We start from the raw sequence: 19,627 nt of genomic DNA on the forward strand, positions 1-19,627 counted from the left end.
CTCGAACAGGGGGAGACGTGTCGTTAATTTTATAGATAATTAGTGGAACAGAGGCGTTCAAGTGCTTGCGCAGGCAGGAATGAAATGCAAAAGTGCGCGGTGAAACCTGCTGATTGCATTACAGGAAAGACGAATAGCCGTTTCGGTGAATGGGCTCGTTAACTTGCACGCTTACAAATTGGCCACCATTTTGGTCGGCCGTTCTCCCCTTTTTCCGTAGTTTTACTTTTTTTCCTTCGCTCCTTCACCGCGCCGCGCCAACGAAAATCCACTGAAGCTAGATAAGAAGGCCAGAGATTAGACGCTTATGCCAATGCCGAACCTTACATTAGGTATCTCGTATTAAGTCTCGTATCTGCGTAGGAAAACGAGATGCCATCTAATGGCTCTATAAAAACCGTCCACCGTGAGAGATAATAAATGGAATCTTATTAATTCATTTGCTGAGCTGTGAATATTCGATGCCTGTCAAATTATATTGTTTGCTTTATAAAAATATTTCGAGGAAGGACAGATAGCGTTTAATTTATATAAAATTTGTGGAGTCAAAAAATTGTAAGTTTCTCTGATAGTATTTCACATGTATTTCCAAACTACTTAATTTCGGCGTAACGAAGTGGAATAATTTTGGATGTCAAAAAGGTGACGCTTATTTCCAATTCTTTTTGTGATTACCAATCTTCGCGGAAACACATTATTACGATGTATAAATTATAATGTAGGTACATCAGTGTGGTCATTGGGGACATGTTTTTTATCTGTTCGTAACGTAATAGAATACTAAATAAGGCAGTCAAATCATAATTTTCGATTTTCGTTCAAAATTTTCGAATCATGGAACTTGTTTTGATAATAAACAATCAGGAATGTTGATTACTGGTTTTTCTGCAAATTTGCATATCCAATGATGAGCAAAAGTATTGACGTGGATCAGCTGCTTTTGTGAAACTGTGTGTAAATTTATAAAACTCGTGATTCTTTATGTAACCTCTTTTTGTAAAATATAATTTTCGAATTCGACGTTTAAATATATCGGAAGCAAAGGTTGAAAATAATTATATTAATTATATCTTTTAAAAAATTAGATAGACAATCGTACATTTTACAGGTTTACACAGTATTGTTAATATGTCAGGAAAACCTTGCTTATGTCAGTACTTTTATCCAATACTATATTATTATTGTTTATTATTTGTGTATTGTTACTATATTACACTTTATATCGTAGGTTGTTTGAAACATAATTATTTTTTTATACATTGCATAAACATAAAAATATCGTCACGTATATTATTCGCTCAATTTTTTTCTGTTACTTTTTAAAAAAATACCTCTCGTATTTGCACATATTTTTCCAGGATTACTACTAGAGTCAGTGTCCAAATATTTGGAAACTATTTTATTTGTTTTGCAATGATCGCAGTAGTTGACAGAAGCGTGATTTTCGACCGGAATTCAAACGCATGTGTGGCAATTGTTAACAAGTGAGTGCAACAAGAAGCTGACACGGTCCTTGATTTTTTGATACGATACAATATGACGTTTCGTGACCCAATCCATCATGATTCTGTACGCACACAGCAGTTCACATAGGAGTGCGTTGAACGTGAACATTATGTAAAAGTTAAAAAATCAATATCTCGACATGTGTTTCTATCTTGTAAGATACAAACTCATACGAACTATGTATAAAATAGTACAAAGTTATATGTTAAGCAATTTAAAAAATAGACGTTTCTTAAAGTAAAATGAAGAGAATTTTAAACAATTTTTTTTCTCCAAATTATCTTGCAATTTATTATGCGAAAATACTTTACAATATTATATTTTTATTTTAATCGATGTTAGTGTTTAGAACAGAGAGTTTTACAGAAGCATTTGAAAGTATGTCAAAAAGACGAAGAATTTTTCTAATTTATTGAATTTAATACAGCATTTAATATACTTTATCAGCATAATTTTGCATTATAATCTTTTTGATGTTGTTACGAGAAAGAAATTTATTAAAGGCTTCCCTACTTAATTAGATTTTTAGCTGCTGATTTAAGATTTAATAATCTGCACGTACAATTTTTTGTTTAATTTGCAATAATGTTAATATCTCCGAATAAAAATGATTATATCTCCAAATTCTGTGACGCCAATTCACAATGAATAAAATAAATCTATAATACTTGGTGTCTTTAGTAATCATTATTGACAACTTCACATACGCTTCCGCTCAAAAATCCTGGGACATTCTTTATTTTTAATAAAGTTTGGATCTTTAATGTAGATTATGAACTTGAAGTTACACGTATTTTATAGTATAAATTATAATACATTATCGTCTTATAATACATTAGATACTTTTCTCCATTCCTTCCAACCGCATACACTTCTCGATCATTAGCGACAAAGTTGATACTGCTTTCGATTAAATTTGACAGTATTGACCAGAGTCATCGAGTAATTTGATGCTTTGTCGTGTCAAGCATCGAATTAAACGATACTCTTGCATATCTTTTAATCACTGTTTATAGTGATACTCGATTGAACTTCTAATTATACGAAGCTTTCTAGCTGTGTAAGAAAATTAATAAACGTTTTATTTTGATAATTAATAACAAGAAATTTCAAAATTAACTTCATTGTATATTGAGGAATATTATTGATTAATTAACGTTGTTAATACAACGTTGTGTGAAAATTGAAAATTATTTATCGTAAATGGCGTAATGGAAAATTCGCCCATGAGATTAACATCTATTATATTGAAAGTATCAGTTTCTTATTTATCTTGCACCGATAGACGCGAGGCACATCCCACGCCTGATTACATATTCGATTAAATGTTTGCATCGTTGTTGGATCGCCCTAAATTATATGATAGCATAGAAAATGCAAAAGTAGTTGTGTACACAGCGAAATTATACCAACACAGTCGTAGTTTTCTTGTCTGACAGTATACATAGTTGCCATAATGTTAGTTCAGTTGGAAAACGCAACACCTCGGCTGGCCTCAAGGGAAATGTCGGAAAAAGGACCCAACATTGCTCGACTGTTGCTTTCACACGTTCGAATAATGTATATCCTTCTCGAATGCTTATGTAGCAGCCCCTTGGCCCATTAAAAATGTATCCCTGTCCACATAGTTACGATGTTGACTCATTTGCAGACATCGTTTACAAGAAAACCTTTTGCACCGTTGCCGTTTCCATGTAATCCGCATTCTTTCTTTCCTCGAGCCTGTCCTTCCTTAAATAATTTATGGGGTGGATTCGGTGGTGATATCACTTATTAGGGGTTCTGCTATACGTAAAAAATGTATATCACGTCGTAGCTCAAAATGTTCTTCATTCGTTATTATTTCGACCCTCCCTTAAGTGAATATCCCTCTTCAAAGCCATGCTTAGCCTTTTCCGGACTATAAATAAGACCTTTTTATTACTTCTTGCGTAAAAGGAGTCGAAGTTTTCATGTAGTTTTCATTATATCAGCTTCTTACTCTGGTTGAATGTCCATTCCGTTATTTAAAAATGTAAATTTGTTTGAACGTTCATTGTATGAATACTTTTTATAATATTATTTTGATAAAAATTGTCAAAATATCCTACAAACTTATTCTAAAAATCGAACTTATTACTACAAAATATCTATCAGTACAAATCATATTTTGATTTTATTTCATCGCAATGAACCAATAAACTCTCTCCATCAATTCACCATATGTATTGATACATGTTTCATATATCTTTCATTTTTTAAGCTATCCTCGCATAAAAGTCCAATAGGAGACGATAAAATTGAAGACGATATTAGAGTCCTACTGTTCTTTTCGAATTTCGTATTTTTATTATAAGTTTTTAATAAAGCTTTAAATGTCTCATATTTGTATAATATTTTTTGCTCGATTATACTCACAGAATACTGACAAAGTTAGTGTTAAAACCTAAGCGGATATAACCATTTTGCTGCTATTAAATAATATGGAGCCCATTTTGCGAAAAGCAGGTAATAAATAAAAAGAAAATTTACACCGCAAATTTTGTTTTATCAACCATTTCTTCTATATACGATATAATGGATAGTATTATTAATTAAAGTACTGAAGGTAAATGACTTCAGCACACCATAAGAGTTATTAATATCAATTCAATTAATTTGATGCTTATAATATTGTTTATTATTAATTTTATATTTATTGCTTAAAAGCAAAGCTAAACGGGCGGGCGATCCATAACTTTATAATGTTTTATGGGCATTCTATCATTTCCATATAATAACATAATCAAAACGTTAGATTTAACAATCGTGTATCAAAAATATCTACGAATACAAAGATATATTCTTGTCGTTACTAGTAAATTGAGTTAAAATTTGGTTAATTGAAATTTAATTTTCAGTTCCGAATAACAAATGAAAGTCATGACGATTTACATAAATTTTTAGCGAATTTAACTATAAACATACTTCAGTTTAGAATAAAATATTTAGTTCTCATAATATTATCATAAATACAGCCTACAGTATAAAAGTATTAACATTTACACTGTAAAATATAATAAATATATGGTTTAATTCAAATCAACATACTTTCTACTTGAAGACTACAGAAAAAAGAAACGTGAGGAGAAAGAAACCAGAACATTTTTGTTGACTTTCTGATTTTGTTATTTTGTGATTAAAAAATAATATTCTGATATGATATAGTTGAAGACAAAAACAACCTATTACATGCATATAAGCTTTTTAAATGTAATTTTTAGTTTATAACAAAGTTTTGAAAAAAATGTACGACTATTGAGATAAACATATTTGAATATCTTCCATATTTTAATATTTTGACAAGCGATATCTGTAAAATTATGAAGTAGGTGAAACAATACACGTTTAGTTCCAAAATTAAATACAAAAACAATTTCGGTAATATAGGATTGACTGAGACAACGTATTTAAATTTTGAAACTACACTCTCGTAAAAAATATTCGGGTTCTTTTCCTGCAATCTTCTCGTTTATAAAGATAGTCAATATTATATGTACGTATTATTTAGCTTTCACGTATTTGTCTCAGTATTACCGAGCAAATGCGATTCAAGCTGTTTATTAAGAATTTTATCCGATTCTAGTTACGGTCGATGATCGGTACCGAGTGGATGAATCGCTTTAAATTCGCTGAGGAACTGAATGAGGATAAACGTAAAATATATAGTATATAAGAGGTAGCCGTATGATCTTCGTGCTATAGACCCGGTAATGTTTAAGTAAATAATAGACGTTATTAACGAGCACAGAAGGAAAGCTAAACAACCAGGTGCCATATCGCTCATTCTCATGTTTGTACGATGATCTGGTTGTTTGCTGGCTGCCATTCCGTAAGTTAGTCCCAATCCCAAGAGTGTATTGAACATCGGTCCGCCAAAGCAAGCTGCATATCCCATTCGTGGAAATCCTTGTCTAGCTATGGCAACGTTCGATATGAGATCTATAAACAGATTTCAGTTAATATCTGGTCAATAGTTAACGTTCAAGTGAAATATTAGATGATTGGATCCACAACCAAGAGCTACACAGTTCGTGTAACTACTTTTTAAATATCCAACAGCTAGTGGGGTGCGTTATGGAGTTTGCTTCTTTTATTTATACTTTATTGAACGGTTTTTAATGGAAAGTAAAGACGATAAAAACATGCGATGGTGGAATGTAGTTTAAGCGTCATGAGGATAATATTTACACTGGCTACAAAAAGTAATTTGCACACTATTGTATTTATTATAGCATTTACATACTAATAATTAATTAGGTTCAGGTATATTAAATTTCACATCATTTAGCAGTACCTTCATATGACTAGAAAAATTTGAAATGTAAAATGATAGAAAGAAAATACACAGTTTTTCGTCGCATGAGACGTGTCAATATTAAAAAGTATGTAGACAGTAAGCACAAAAGTCTATGACGCTTGACATCTTAATTTTAAATTCAAGCATAAGTTCCAATAATTTGTAAGTGTAACTTTGTGAAGTGTGTAATTATACATGATTTACTTATATTAAGTTTCAAATAACCTCAAGGGTTAACGTATAATGTAATTACGTGGTTTCAGTCGACCATGTCAAACAACAGGAAAGCTAGAGGCAATTCAACGCACGAATTATTTTACAATAATATTGTTCCACTCACCACCTACGCTGTTTCCCCACGCGAGCAACGTAATACCGAGCATGGCGTCCGATATACTGAAAGCGTATCCTACACATTGGAGGACTGCCATCACCTCCCCGGCTACCAAATAGACAGTCAGCATAGCAGCCAAGAATCCGAAAAATGCAAAAGCCTGCAATTAATTTGTCGCCGGCCGTTATGAGCAAGCAGTTGTACGAGAGCGCAGCGAATACGAAAGCTTGGCGCGAATGGCGAAAAGGTAGAAAAAGTACTCACGTTATGAAACTTTGGTACGCGATCCACGTGGGTCATTAGAAATACAATTACACCAATTACGGTACCGACCACCAGGAATATTGGCACCACTGAAACCGGGCCAAAATGTGTTTTCCAAACTACGGAACGAGGGTGAAAATGAGATGGCAGTTGTGATAGCTGACCGAAGATATTTTTAACTACTAATGAAAGCTAGAAAACTTCTTATTACTTCGGTAATTATCGTTTTCAACAACGCATGTGAGAAATTCTCGATTAAATTAATCTTAAGATCAAAACTCAAGTATGTATAAAACGTAAAGGATCTTTTATATAAGAGACTTCTTTTCTGGATCTAGAGTTCATTAAAATAAGTGTTTATTTGGTTGATAGTATACATCACACACGCTGTATGATTGTTACACGACTATGTAATTTTTAATAATAATTTATCTTCCTGGATAGTCATATAGAAAAAAAAGAACAAAAGATCAGTTGGAATGGGTACGTTTATATTACGTAATATATTAATATTAAAAAAGTGGTGGAAAGAAGTGGAATCGGTGTATAAACATCTGTGACAGTTTGTTTTAATTTCGACTAAACTCTGGCAATTTGTATGTTACAAAAAAGGGCATGCTTACCTATATTTCACCACGTGAAAATTTTTCCGCGAAATCTCCAGCTTTTATTAGTGCTGGCAATTTATAACGGCGGCCGTAAAAGGCGCGACAATTAATACAACTAACCGTTTAATAGAAACAACGACAACGTCGGTGTCACACACAGCTGGAAGCAATTTAGCAACTTGGTCCAACCTCTCTTTACCGTAGTCATGTTCACAAGCGGAATAAATAATTGAAGAAGAAGCATGACAGGCGAACGTATGATTAAAATAAATTTAACGAGTCGATTTGCACTTGTCCAATCTTCTTCTCCTATCGGATTAATGTCATAGAGAAATTCCTTAAAAAGTCCCTTTGGCCTGTCAACGTCTTCTGCCACGATCTCTTCTGGCAGTGTTGTTCTGTTTTGCCTTTGTTCTTTTCCCAGCTCGACCGCAATTGCAATATCTGATACGTGGAAGATTTATTATTGTACGAAAGATCTGCAGAAAGGAATAAATGTCTTACTAATAAATAACATCTCTATAATATAATATTAGTTATATTAAACAACATCTCTCTAATAAAATGTAATTTTTTAATGTGCGACTTGGTTTGCGTAAAATATAGCTATAAGAACTTGTTTCTGTAGGAACTATCGTACTAAAGATAAGAAAATCTTTCTATGATATTTTATAATCCATTGGGACGTTTTCCGTGAGAAATGGTATATTGGTGTCTATTCTCCAAGGAGTGAAAGTCCAGAAATTGAACCTACCTTCCTTAATTTATTTGGCTTGACACGTAAGTTTCTACATTCTTTAATAATCCCTTAACGGAAATTAATATTTCCATAGAAATTATTTGTATAACATATATATAGTATACAGTGTATTAAATAAACGATCAAAAAAAAAAAGATTACCTACGTGATATCGGATAAATTTGAGGTATAGTATAGATATACGTATACCAAAACAGCGTAAGAAAGAAAAGTTGACGAATTAGAATGCGATTCTAGACGAATACTATACTATACTATACTCTAACTTGATTGTTAAACATTTGTGAAAGGTCTATTTCAAAATTCATGAAAGCGTACTGTACGATTTTGATTTAATGAAAGTGAGAAAAGTGTATGATCAATTGGGGAAACAACATGCATACCCATCTTAGTTCGCAAGCTAACGGCACGACCCTTTACGGGAATCCTGGGAATGATGTCTTTGTCCTTGTTCGCCAAGTAAGTGCGCAGGATATCTGGATCGGGTACACTTGGGATCCTGCCTGCGAAAGTACATAAGGGAACCTTGCAGGGAAAGGATCGATAACTACACTTGCGTCGACATCCTTTTTTGTCTTCGCAAGTAGAAGTATTCATTTCGAAATGCTTTCAGCCTTTGCATAGGCTGACATTAGTCCGCGTAATGTTTTACTTCGGTTGCAAACCGAGCAAAGAACGTAACAAACAGTACATATCGTACATGTTAAACAGCATTCAAACACGATTCCTTCGTGTTTTGTTTCTCTGGTCGGTGGAAATTATTCTTTTTCTTAAATCGTAGGTATTGTTTGAGAAAACAAAAGTACTTATTTTCCTCGTGTTTGTATTTAATGAGTTGAGAATTATAGAGTGATGTAAATCAGTCGATTGAGTGTTCTCATAAAACTATTATTTTTGTAAAATTCATTTCATATTCATTATATTTTTTAAGCCATTGGCAATCTATCGTGGCTGATATTAAAGTTATATTTTATTTTATTATGAAACAACAGTAAAAGTTATGCAAATATTTTGTACATTTTATAACATTATATTTACTAGGTACGAATATGAAATTCTAGTGCTTTGGGTTAGGTCTATTAAAATCTATTAAAACTCGCGGAATATCTTTCCACTCGTATTTTGAATACTGTTCTCGTCGTATGTTATTAAACTTCTCTCGAAACAATTTTCTCATTTGCATATAATGTAAACAAAATTATAGCTATAAATGTAAAAATATTCACGTTCTCGTCATTATCCGAGAACTATAGGCAACGGATTTATGAAATGTATTCAGACATCGCATTAGCTATAGAAAATATTAAAACTTTGTTTCCTTGTTTGCTTCTCTCACGAATCTATGCTATTTCTAAAAAAAATATGTCGAGAATTAATGACGTGAACAACCTGTATAGCTAGTATGTAAAGAAGATTTATATTGTTTGAGACGGAAAACAAGATGTGTATTAACAAGGAAAATACAGATGGCTGTGAAATCGAGTAAATATTTGTTTCATTATTTTTTATCGGAAAAATCTATCGTCAGCCACATTCGTTACTGTGCAACGTCGATATAGTCGACTGAAACTTTATCGAGGAGTTTCTCCTCCACTCGTTACAACGCGTAATTGTAATCGAACAATATCGTTTTCTTAATTAAGTCGGGTTTTCAAGCTGCTTTTGTTGTTTCCAGTTTATGTTTCCTTTCATATTCTCATTTTCGAGAATAACGTTACACGTCTGAATTACGTTTATATCTAGGGAAAGTTATTCGTTTGAATAGGGCTTGTCAAGGATTCAATATGAAACCCTTTGTTTCCCATGGAAATTCTGGGAAACCCCTTTCTTCCGGCCCGGATTTGGTCACACCACTGAATGATGCTTTATCAAGCGTTTCGGAAAGTTATGCAGCATTAAACGCACTTTTTAGCCTCTCCTCCCGGTTCTCGTATATCTGCATTATCACCACCAGGCTGATGAACAATAGGTAGCAAAGAACAAAGCCTGCAATTAAAATGTATCAGCATTAAAAAGCATTACCGTCGTTTGGTCATGCAGGTGCGCACAAAAGTCAGAGTAATTAATTGCCACAAAAGCGCAATGTGACACGGAAAAACTTGCGGCGCATTGTAAATCTCTCCTTAAATTAGGGAATGGTAAAAAGGACTTATTAGTTTTGCTTGTTTTTGCATCGCAGAGAGCCGGATGTTTTATTCGAGCCCATTATGCGTGAAATTATTCTGAGAAACTCACAACAATGGAACAGTTGGGCTAATAATTAGTAGCGTTGTTCTAATGATCAATATTAATAAATTTATCGATTGAAATTAACAATCGTGGAGCTTTCTGGAGATTATGTGTTAAGATGATGAATTGAATTAATCTCATTGGAAATTTTATTTTCTTTCTTTTTCATTCAAAGCTAAATTTCAAATAAATAAGTAATTTTTTAAAAAAGTCTGTTGTTCGTACGAAAAGGAAAATTTAATTTCTTGCCTGTTATCTAGAAAATGAACTAATATTTTACAACCGCTCTGCCGTTTTTTGTAACAGACGTATGTATTTTTTCCATAAATTAAAAGAAATATTGAATATTTTCAATAACAACTAACGCAGTAATGAAATGTACATACATATATGTACGAAATAAATAAAAATAATATAAATTTTCGAGTGAGTTGTGCTTCTATGGGAAATATAATAAGTATCATTCTTTATTAATAATTTCTAATAATTAGTAAATATTACAATACTGGCATGCATATTCCTCAATCTACTGCAATACTGATCATTTCAGCATTAAGTACTTCAATATATTAACTAGATACGAATCGAGAATAAGTACCGACTTCAATTGTTGGATCATTGAAATGAAATTTTGACGAAATATTTGTAAATTTTTTATCAACTTTTTTAGTCTTTTAAAGTTTGAGAGGCTTACGAATCGCAGCAGAAATTCGCGGGGGTTAAATTGTGAGGAAGCCGGGACGATGGCAGAAGGATCGTGGCTTTGCTTAATTAAATTCATTCCAGAGTTATCGTTATTGCCAAATTAAACTGCATACGTATGGCTCACCCACAGATAAATTTTTCCGTTTCTGAGCATGAGCATGAAGCATGGCATATTTGATCGCCACCCCGTTTTTACCCCCTTTATATCTCTTTTACACTTCGTCCAGATAATTTCATGCAGATCTAGAGGGCGTACTATTATTTTTTGCTCCTCAATCCTTTTTCAAGGAATAGCGAAAAACGAATAAATAAACGGAGATATATGAAATTCATGCACATAAGATACTCAGTAATCTCCAAATAATTCTATTATTATAATTCCAAGTCTTATAAAATAATGATAACGAATGATGAAAACTTTTATTTTTAAAGTAATTTAGAAAAACTAAAATAAAACTAAATAAAAAGAACAATATTTCTTCTGAATAGTTGAACGAATATTTTACTTGTTAAATACGGGATGTCAAAGAAAAGAGCTTAAAAGCATTGGGAAAAATTAAAGGAAATCGTCATATAGAGGAAAAAGATCACAGTAAACATGGATCAAAAAAGAAGAAAATGTTTTCGATGTTATAGACAATAGAAATATCGTTCCGTTTGAAATCCTTCCCGATTTTTTATTTTCAATTCCGTGAACCCTTTGTTGAATTTCAAAAATGTTCCACTAAAAAAGGCGAAAAATGTAACATATCGTGTTTTTCTGGTCTGCAATTAAAATGTAACGATTTATTTCGATTAAATTTTATGAAACTAAATTTCCAGAAAAGATCGAAAATTACAGGAGCGACCAAACGCATTGATTTTAACTCAGTTACCAAAGCCCCTTCTAAAACAGGCTTCGTAACGTAACATGCAACGTTCCAAAGAACTCTCTAGAGTTTCCTCAAAGTTCCACGCTTTCTCGGAACATTCGACTCGAGAGGTTCCTCCATGTGAAAGTTGAGGGGATTGCGAATCCAGCGTTCGAGTCGGGTAACAAAGATAACGGAATAAAAGGCGCGATTTGATTCTCGTAAAGGTTCGATATTGAGAGAGGTGTACGTACTGATAGCTTCCCAAAGGTGAACCGTGCCATCTTTTATGACGTAGCTGATCCAGCATACCGTAACGATGTAAAAGCATGCGTCTCTCATCAAGGGTTTCAACAGGACTCGAAAGGGCTTGACTACCGCAACAGAGCCGGCGATAATCGCCGTCACGAAGACACCGGCGCCGATTAATTCCGTGAACATTATTATCCCTTCGTCGGTACCCGATACGAGGGACGTGAAGATGTCAGGAGCACCGTTTCCGAATGCCAATATCGTCACCCCGGCTATATTGTCCGACAGCTGCAAAACACTGGCTATCACCGCCAGTGACGGGCAGAAGCTACACAGACAGAGGAAATGAAAAAATGGTGGGACAATCGTAGGATGTTTGGTGTTGAGAATGGGCAACATGGTTCGGACAAACATCGTCTCCTGTTAATCGGATTTACATTATAGGTGTTACATCCAATATGGTATGGTAACAAATCAGTTTAGATGAAATCTATCTCTGTAGGATGTCCCAGATCTTTTATGCAAAATTGGGTTATACTCTACAAGTAAAAGTAAGAAAAAGCGTGCAACACAGGATCGTGTGGTCTTTCGGTCGATATAACGATTAAACGAGCATTAACTTTAATGACGAACAGTTCAAATAAAATTGACTCTTTGATCCTCAAGATCGTTAAATACCACGGCACTAAACTTCCTCTTGCGAGAAACTTTCAAAGAGAAAGATTTTACCAAAAATTAATAGACATCGGAAATTAATATAAAAAATTCGTAATACTTATTTAAAAATGAGGAAACATCGATAGAAAATTTATAATGTAATAAGTTCGATTTTTCATAAATATCAGCTCTGTAACTATAAGAATAACTGTAAGAATAAATTACGCTTCGAAGCGGAATTAATATAAATATCGGTAATTTGTTTCCATTCATTTCGTTTCACCGAATATAAGATTGGTCTATTGTTATTTTTATGAAAGTAACAAACCTTTTAGAAGCTATTTAATTACAAATTCCCTTACAATTTTCATTCCAAGAAGGAAAACCTAATTAAAACTGTCAGTGCAGTTTATTCAATTAACCATCATTTTCTGTGCTTTTCTTCCAAAAAATTCCCAATACCTATGAAAGTTTCTCCCAATATTTCCTAACTTTTAATTTGCCTCCCGCGGCCAAATCGATATCATGTACATATCGTAAAAGCGTGTGTCGAAATATACACAGTGATCGTATTAAAAGGTGAAACGTGACAAGAACTAGAGAAGAAGAACGGTAATGATTAATTTACGACGATCGCAATTGCTTTGGTTCGATATTTAATTTGGGAACGTGGAGCAACAAATTACTCACGTTATCTCATTTCTGCCTATTTTATTCCCATGTACATAGATATGTGCGTTTTTCTTTATCGTGAATCGAATTTCGATATAACCGCATTTCTAAGTACACTCCGTACGGCACGTTAAATGAATTAGGTTTCATCCGATACGCGTTTAGCTGTAAGCGTTGAAGGAGGAGCAAAGAAGAGAAGAAAGCAATGGAGGACGTGTTATACGACAAAAAAGTTGGCGAGCAAATTCGTAATTAATTCCTTTCCTTTGTCACGTCCGGCAGAAAGGTCCTTCACGTAGAAAGAGATATTGGATTTAATTGTTTTAATAAATTTCACAGGAAAGATTATCCTTCAATAACGATCTTGTCATGTCATTTTATCATAATTAAAAATTAATTCTATTAAATGTTTTTCAAAGATAAAAGGACAAACTCTAGCCATTTAATACCAATACGACACGCAAACGTATTTTATGTCAAAAGTATCTATATTGAGTCATATTCTTCAGCTTTACTTATGTATCATCTGTCTTCCATACGTGTTAATACAATATAATCAAATAAAGTAAATAGTTAAGCCTCGAATCTTAGATTTTTGACACAAATCAGTATTGATATTTTTACGTTGAAATAAATGTTGGACCGTTTCGCAGGGAGACGTGTTTATAGTATAACGCGTCAACGAGGATCATAAATTCTCGTTACGATATAATAATCGACACTACGAATCAACCGATCCCCTATTTTGTTTAAGATAATAGAAATAAAAGACAAAACAGAATTGCTCGAATGATCATAACATTGAGTTAACAGTTTAAATATACACTTTATTTCCAACAACTTTGGAAGAATGCGAGTGATACGTGTAAAAGTGTTTTCAGCAAAGAGTTAATAGCAAGTGAATTGTCTTCTGTGACAGTGGCCCTAGATTTAGAAGGAACTAGTGATGTGTGCTGGCAGCCACCCACCAACGGTCGCTCGTGGGTGCAAGTGGCCGTCCAACATTGTACATGGAAAAAACCCACTTTTCCCATTATTTATCAGAATGAACGATAACCCGAAGAAACGTTTCGACTTGAAATATGCTTGTAGTAATTAAGCGCCTTGACCGTAAAAGATGGTAAATTTTATAACAGTCCTTAGGATTATTGTGGGTCTGAATAAGTAGGTTTATATAGTTGATGGCCATCTTGATCGAGGAATGGATTATAGTATATGGTAGAGTCTTGGGATGTAACAATAAACGTGGAGCATCTAACTTTCGAAAATTTACTAAAAAATTGCTATTTTCTATGTAGAATAGTCGAAAGTAATAAAAGATAAATGGAAAGTACTCGAATACCCTTAGATACTTTTTATATGCTTAGTTAAAACATTTTTGAAATCTCGTTAGCATTGAGACACGACTATCGTGATTATGTTGGTAAAATTTGAATCGGATCTGAAATAGTATAAGATACAAGATGTTAATTGGAAGTATACTTTTCGCAAAGATCACAAGAATATTTGAACAGTAAACAATTCGCTGTATTAATAAGTTAGAATACCTATCTAGTGAGACAATCTTTAGCACTAATTATTGTATCATATTGTATTTCGAATTGATTTCAAATTTTACTATTATAATCACGATAGTCGTAAGTCATTACGATGCTAACAGTATTTCAAACAAAGTCGTACAATGCACATAATGTATTCATGTAATGTAGCAAGTGTACGAATATTTTCATGAACCACTGTATATGTATATTAGTAACAGAGTATACTTCTGTTGAATCCTATTGTGAAATCATATCACTCGACTATTTGATCCTTTCCATGTGGGACGGACTATTGCTTTTGACCCATTGCATCGAATGTTCTGGATGATCATAGCTATATCTATTGAGAGCAGTCACAATAGGCAATAGATTGTAACTGCTTAAGTCGCATTTAAGTTATGTACGTGATACATACGTGTTAGAATTTTATTAGGGATGAAAGAGGCCGGCAACCGTGTTGCAGGAGCAGATGGTTTCTTTTTAATGACGGAGCATAAAGCTTTCGCCGACCATTTGGATTAAAATTGAATCGCTTTCCGCATGAGAATATGTCGATTCGCACGCACACGATGAGCTATAATTCACCCTTTACTGAACACAATGTGCCGTGAAAGACTTTATGCGTCACCTAACCATCGATATCGGCACTTTTATGGAAAATCATAGAAATTTTATTTCCCTCATAACTATTTTATTAACTATCATTCTGCGATTTTCCTCGCTTTTGATCAAACTTACGTACAACGTCTATGACGTATAAAATATCGAAATAAGCAACGTTGCTAGATGCCTTAGTACCTTGACAAAAAAAAAAGTAATTACGCTTCCTACGACGAGAATTTAAAAACTAAAGAAAAAGAAAAGTGAATTTTGAAAATGGAGATGTGAATGTATATTTGCATTTCGTTAAAGAGGAGAAACACATATATATGAGAAAAATAATAATTAGCAAAATAAGATATATGTCTCTGAGATTATAATATATGAGATTATAATAAATGAAACAAAATATCTGCAAAATGAAATCTATTTTGTAAATCTTAATCGGATTCTACAAAATAATTTATATTGAGGATGATAATTGAATAATTAATTGAAGTGCATATCTACGATTGTGTTACATTAATACTTAAATAATTAAATTAGTTTTACTTAATTAGCTAAGAATTCATAACGCAGATGAAGAATAATTCGAAATCTCGAATCAGACCAAATCAAAATTAAAAGATGTCGTTATGAAATTCAATATAAAGATACCATATTCTTTGTCCAATTTAATTTCAGAAACAATTATGAATATCATCATAAATTATTCCTAGTCTCTTTGTTTCATCTTATGAATAAAATGAGATAATACAAAGAATGAAAAATCGTAAACAGAGCAGTGAATAATAATCTAATATCGTAACTTTATAAAACTAGTACTTTTCTGTTCTTTATACGAGAAACAAAATGTTTAAGGTACTACAAACATTTGGAAATATTTAGCAAAGGCGATTCTCCTTAATTTCGATAAAAGAATTGAGATGAATGAAATTTTAAGAAACAAATTTTCAACTCTTGTATAGACAATCAAAATCGTTATCACGCATCCTACTCCTATAGATAAGATACGTAGCGATAATATTACTTTCATACATTCCCGAATATTCTAACTATTTCTTGTAACCTATTAAATATATCATTTTAAACGGTTTGAATAGGGGGACTTATATAATATTATAGAAGATAAAATTATATAAAGATACCTATTTTTCGTGTAAGAAAGGACGGAATCTTTTTAAAAGATTATTAAAGAATTTATAAATGGCTATTCGGATATCCAGTTGCCCACGCAAGGTTAAATATAAAGTATTTTAATCATTAGCCAGAAAGATATAAAGTCTTTAATCTTAGAAATAGCTACTCACAAATTGTCCGCAGTAGTTCCTAAAATTAAAAACAGATATAAAAGCCATATGACCATTATCACCAGTCCTATAGCGAATAAAAACGTGTTCTCCGAACCAAAGGAACAAAAAAGGATTTCCGTATATTGAATTACGGAATCCGTGAAACAATCTTTGGTTTCTTTCACCCATCTACAACGATCTTCAGTGGGAATGTTCCAAACGTATGAACAATCGTCCTATAAATGAGAAAGTTAGATTAGAACTATAAAATAGAATATAAATTAGAAGCATAGAATAGAACTGGCAAACTATGAGTTCGATATAATAAAATATGCCAGTTGGAAGATTATGAATACTTATGCAAATTTATACATTTATGATCATAGTTAACGAAAACCGAGATTTGTTTCGGTCTTTAAATATTATGATGAATACTTTAATTTGAATATTTTGTACATGTACATATCTATATTCTGTGCATTTTTGCATATGTACTTACATATTTAAATGTACAAAAATTCATCATCCGATAATGAGAGAATGTTTTATGAGTAATGTAACGGTTGTTTAAATTCAATTCTACGTATCGTGGACAAACCAAATGATACTCAGAAACTAAAATATTTTACAGTGCAAAAACGTCATATGACAGTGATACATTAAATGGTACCCTTTCAATGCTAATTTGGAGAACAAAATGGAAAATATGTATTATGTAAATGTCATTGTACCTTACGTATCGGTAAGTACCCATGTCTCAAAAAAGCGTTCGAATTCATCTGGAGTTTCCACTTATATTTTCTTTAATATTAATATAACTTTCAACTTATTTTTTATGAAATTGAAATGATAGATACTGTCAGTATTGTGACAATATTGAATTGAGATACAATTGAGTAAGATTTCAACTGTTTATTGGAAGTGATATTTTATTGAATTTTTCGACAAGAAATATTTGACTCAAATTACTGACACGGATGGCACCATGTGACATTTAAATAGGGTTCTGTGTCTAATGTTCTCAAATAACGATCTCGAAAAAATCATAGTGCTTTTCACGTTGTGTACAATTTAGAACGTCGCGTCGTTGCGACGATTGTAATTATAAATTCGTTTGAATCATAAATTTGAAGGTGCTCCGCTCATTCGAACAGAAGTTTCGTTAATCCCCGATTAAATAAACATAATTGAATTGATTTATCTGATCGTGATATCTATTATATGAAGGAGAAATAGTAAGAACAGATTCGAGTAAAGGAAATTGTACCGTACTTTTAATATAAATTACAGACGTCATTAAATTAAATAACACAAGCAATTAAATTAATAATTCAACGTGTTCGACAGTTTCGCAGGGAAACGCGTTCACAGTATAGCGCGTCAACGAGAGGCGTAATTTCTCGTTTTGATACGATAATCGACGTCACGAATCAGCCGATCCCCTACTTTGGTTAAGATAATGGGGGTGGTTGAATGATTGAAACACTGAGTTAGCAGTTTAATTATACACATTATTTCCAACAACTTTGAAGAATGCGAGTGGTGCGTGTAGAAGTGTTTTCAGCAACGGGTTAATAGCAAGTGAAATGTCTTCTGTGACAGTGGCCCTAGATTTAGAAGGAAATAGTGATGTGTGCTGGCAGCCACCCATCAACGGTCGCTCGTGGGTGCAAGTGGCCGTCCAACATTGTACATGGAAAAAACCCGCTTTACCCATGATTTATCAGAATGAACGATAACCCGAAGAAACGTTTCGACTTGAAATATGCTTATAGTAATTAAGCGCCTTGACCGTAAAAGATGGTAAATTTTATAACAGTCCTTAGAATTATTGCGGGTCTGAATAAGTAGGTTCATATAGCTGATGGCCATTTTGATCGAGGAATGGATTATAATTCATGGTGGGATCACGGAACGTAACACAACAAAACCAATGAAATTAATTGTTGAAGAACAGAATATGCTTAGAATTGAGTTAAGAGAATTAATAATGTACTATTGTGGAAGATCCATTGGCCACAGGCTGTGAAGAATGGGAAATTCCGAAGGACCATATATCTGAAAAATTGAAAAAGGTGTACGTGATCATCTTGGGTTATTAACAGCTGTGAAAACAAGTGTACGTTGTAAGAGTACCGAAAACACAGGTATAAAATGGGTGTCTTGGTGGGAAGAATAATCAGTAGTTGGACTCATAACTGAGTTGCGACTAGTTGCAGTTACAAGTAAGCTGCGAGTAGTTGCGGGTCAATCGTTGCTCATGAGTTGTGGAATCATAATCAGTATGAGTTGTGGAAACAATGTGATTTGTGGGATCATTGCGAGTTGTGGAGTTGTGTTGGAATTGTACCGGAGCTGTGGTGGACTTGTGTCGGAGTTGTGTCGGAGTTGTACCGGAGGTGGAGTTATGGCGGAGTTGTGGTGGAGTTGTTTTGATACAATAAAATAACAAAATTTTAAGACAAGATAATGTAAAGATTACGAAAATGTAAATTTAGTTTTAACTTGTAAACAATATAAAAGTTATAAAAATCGGTATTGTAACAAATTGTTGAACGCGTCACTTTACAATAAAAATAAAAAAATTAATTAATTTGTTTGTCTCATGGTGGAAAAGTGATAATCGGCAAACACTAAGCATCGTTAACGGTTGACCTTCTGGATTGCTGTTAGTGATACGAGCCCCGGGTATATAAGAAACAACTGACTCCGGTGAGTGCTGGGACACTCCGGTGGGACACGGTGGGACACGGTGGGACACGGTGGGACACGGTGGGACACGGTGGGACACGGTGGGACACGGTGGGACACGGTGGGACACGGTGGGACACCGTGGGACACGGTGGGACACCGTGGGACACGGTGGGACACCGTGGGACACCGTGGGACACCGTGGGACACCGTGGGACACCGTGGGACACCGTGGGACACCGTGGGACACCGTGGGACACCGTGGGACACCGTGGGACACCGTGGGACACCGTGGGACACCGTGGGACACCGTGGGACACCGTGGGACACCGTGGGACACCGTGGGA

General features: G+C 33.7%; 1 protein-coding gene across 1 annotated transcript; it reads right to left on the bottom strand.

Annotated features, from left to right (window-relative positions):
- Window positions 1-5,110: 5,110 nt before the first annotated feature.
- On the bottom strand, window positions 5,111-17,343 carry LOC105665703 (mitochondrial sodium/calcium exchanger protein). Its single transcript, XM_048405578.1, has 10 exons — window positions 17,340-17,343; window positions 17,089-17,204; window positions 16,612-16,825; window positions 11,830-12,183; window positions 9,696-9,776; window positions 8,174-8,293; window positions 7,151-7,474; window positions 6,423-6,541; window positions 6,165-6,318; window positions 5,111-5,466 (listed from the first exon to the last, which is right to left on the bottom strand). Exons 1-10 carry the CDS (start codon window positions 17,341-17,343, stop codon window positions 5,111-5,113), a joined length of 1,842 nt encoding a protein of 613 aa, XP_048261535.1.
- Between the last annotated feature and the right edge of the window lie 2,284 nt (window positions 17,344-19,627).

This window comes from Bombus terrestris, chromosome 4 (assembly GCF_910591885.1).
Source record: "Bombus terrestris chromosome 4, iyBomTerr1.2, whole genome shotgun sequence".
Lineage (NCBI taxonomy): Eukaryota > Metazoa > Arthropoda > Insecta > Hymenoptera > Apidae > Bombus > Bombus terrestris.

Excerpts from the sequence above, each read along its gene's own strand:
- LOC105665703 (XM_048405578.1), bottom strand. Across the intron at positions 12,184-16,611 it reads TTTAGGAACTACTGCGGACA|CATTTTTTCATTTCCTCTGT; the intron begins ATTTGTGAGTAG and ends CGATTGTCCCAC. Across the intron at positions 9,777-11,829 it reads TCACCTTTGGGAAGCTATCA|GCTTTGTTCTTTGCTACCTA; the intron begins GTACGTACACCT and ends TTTTAATTGCAG.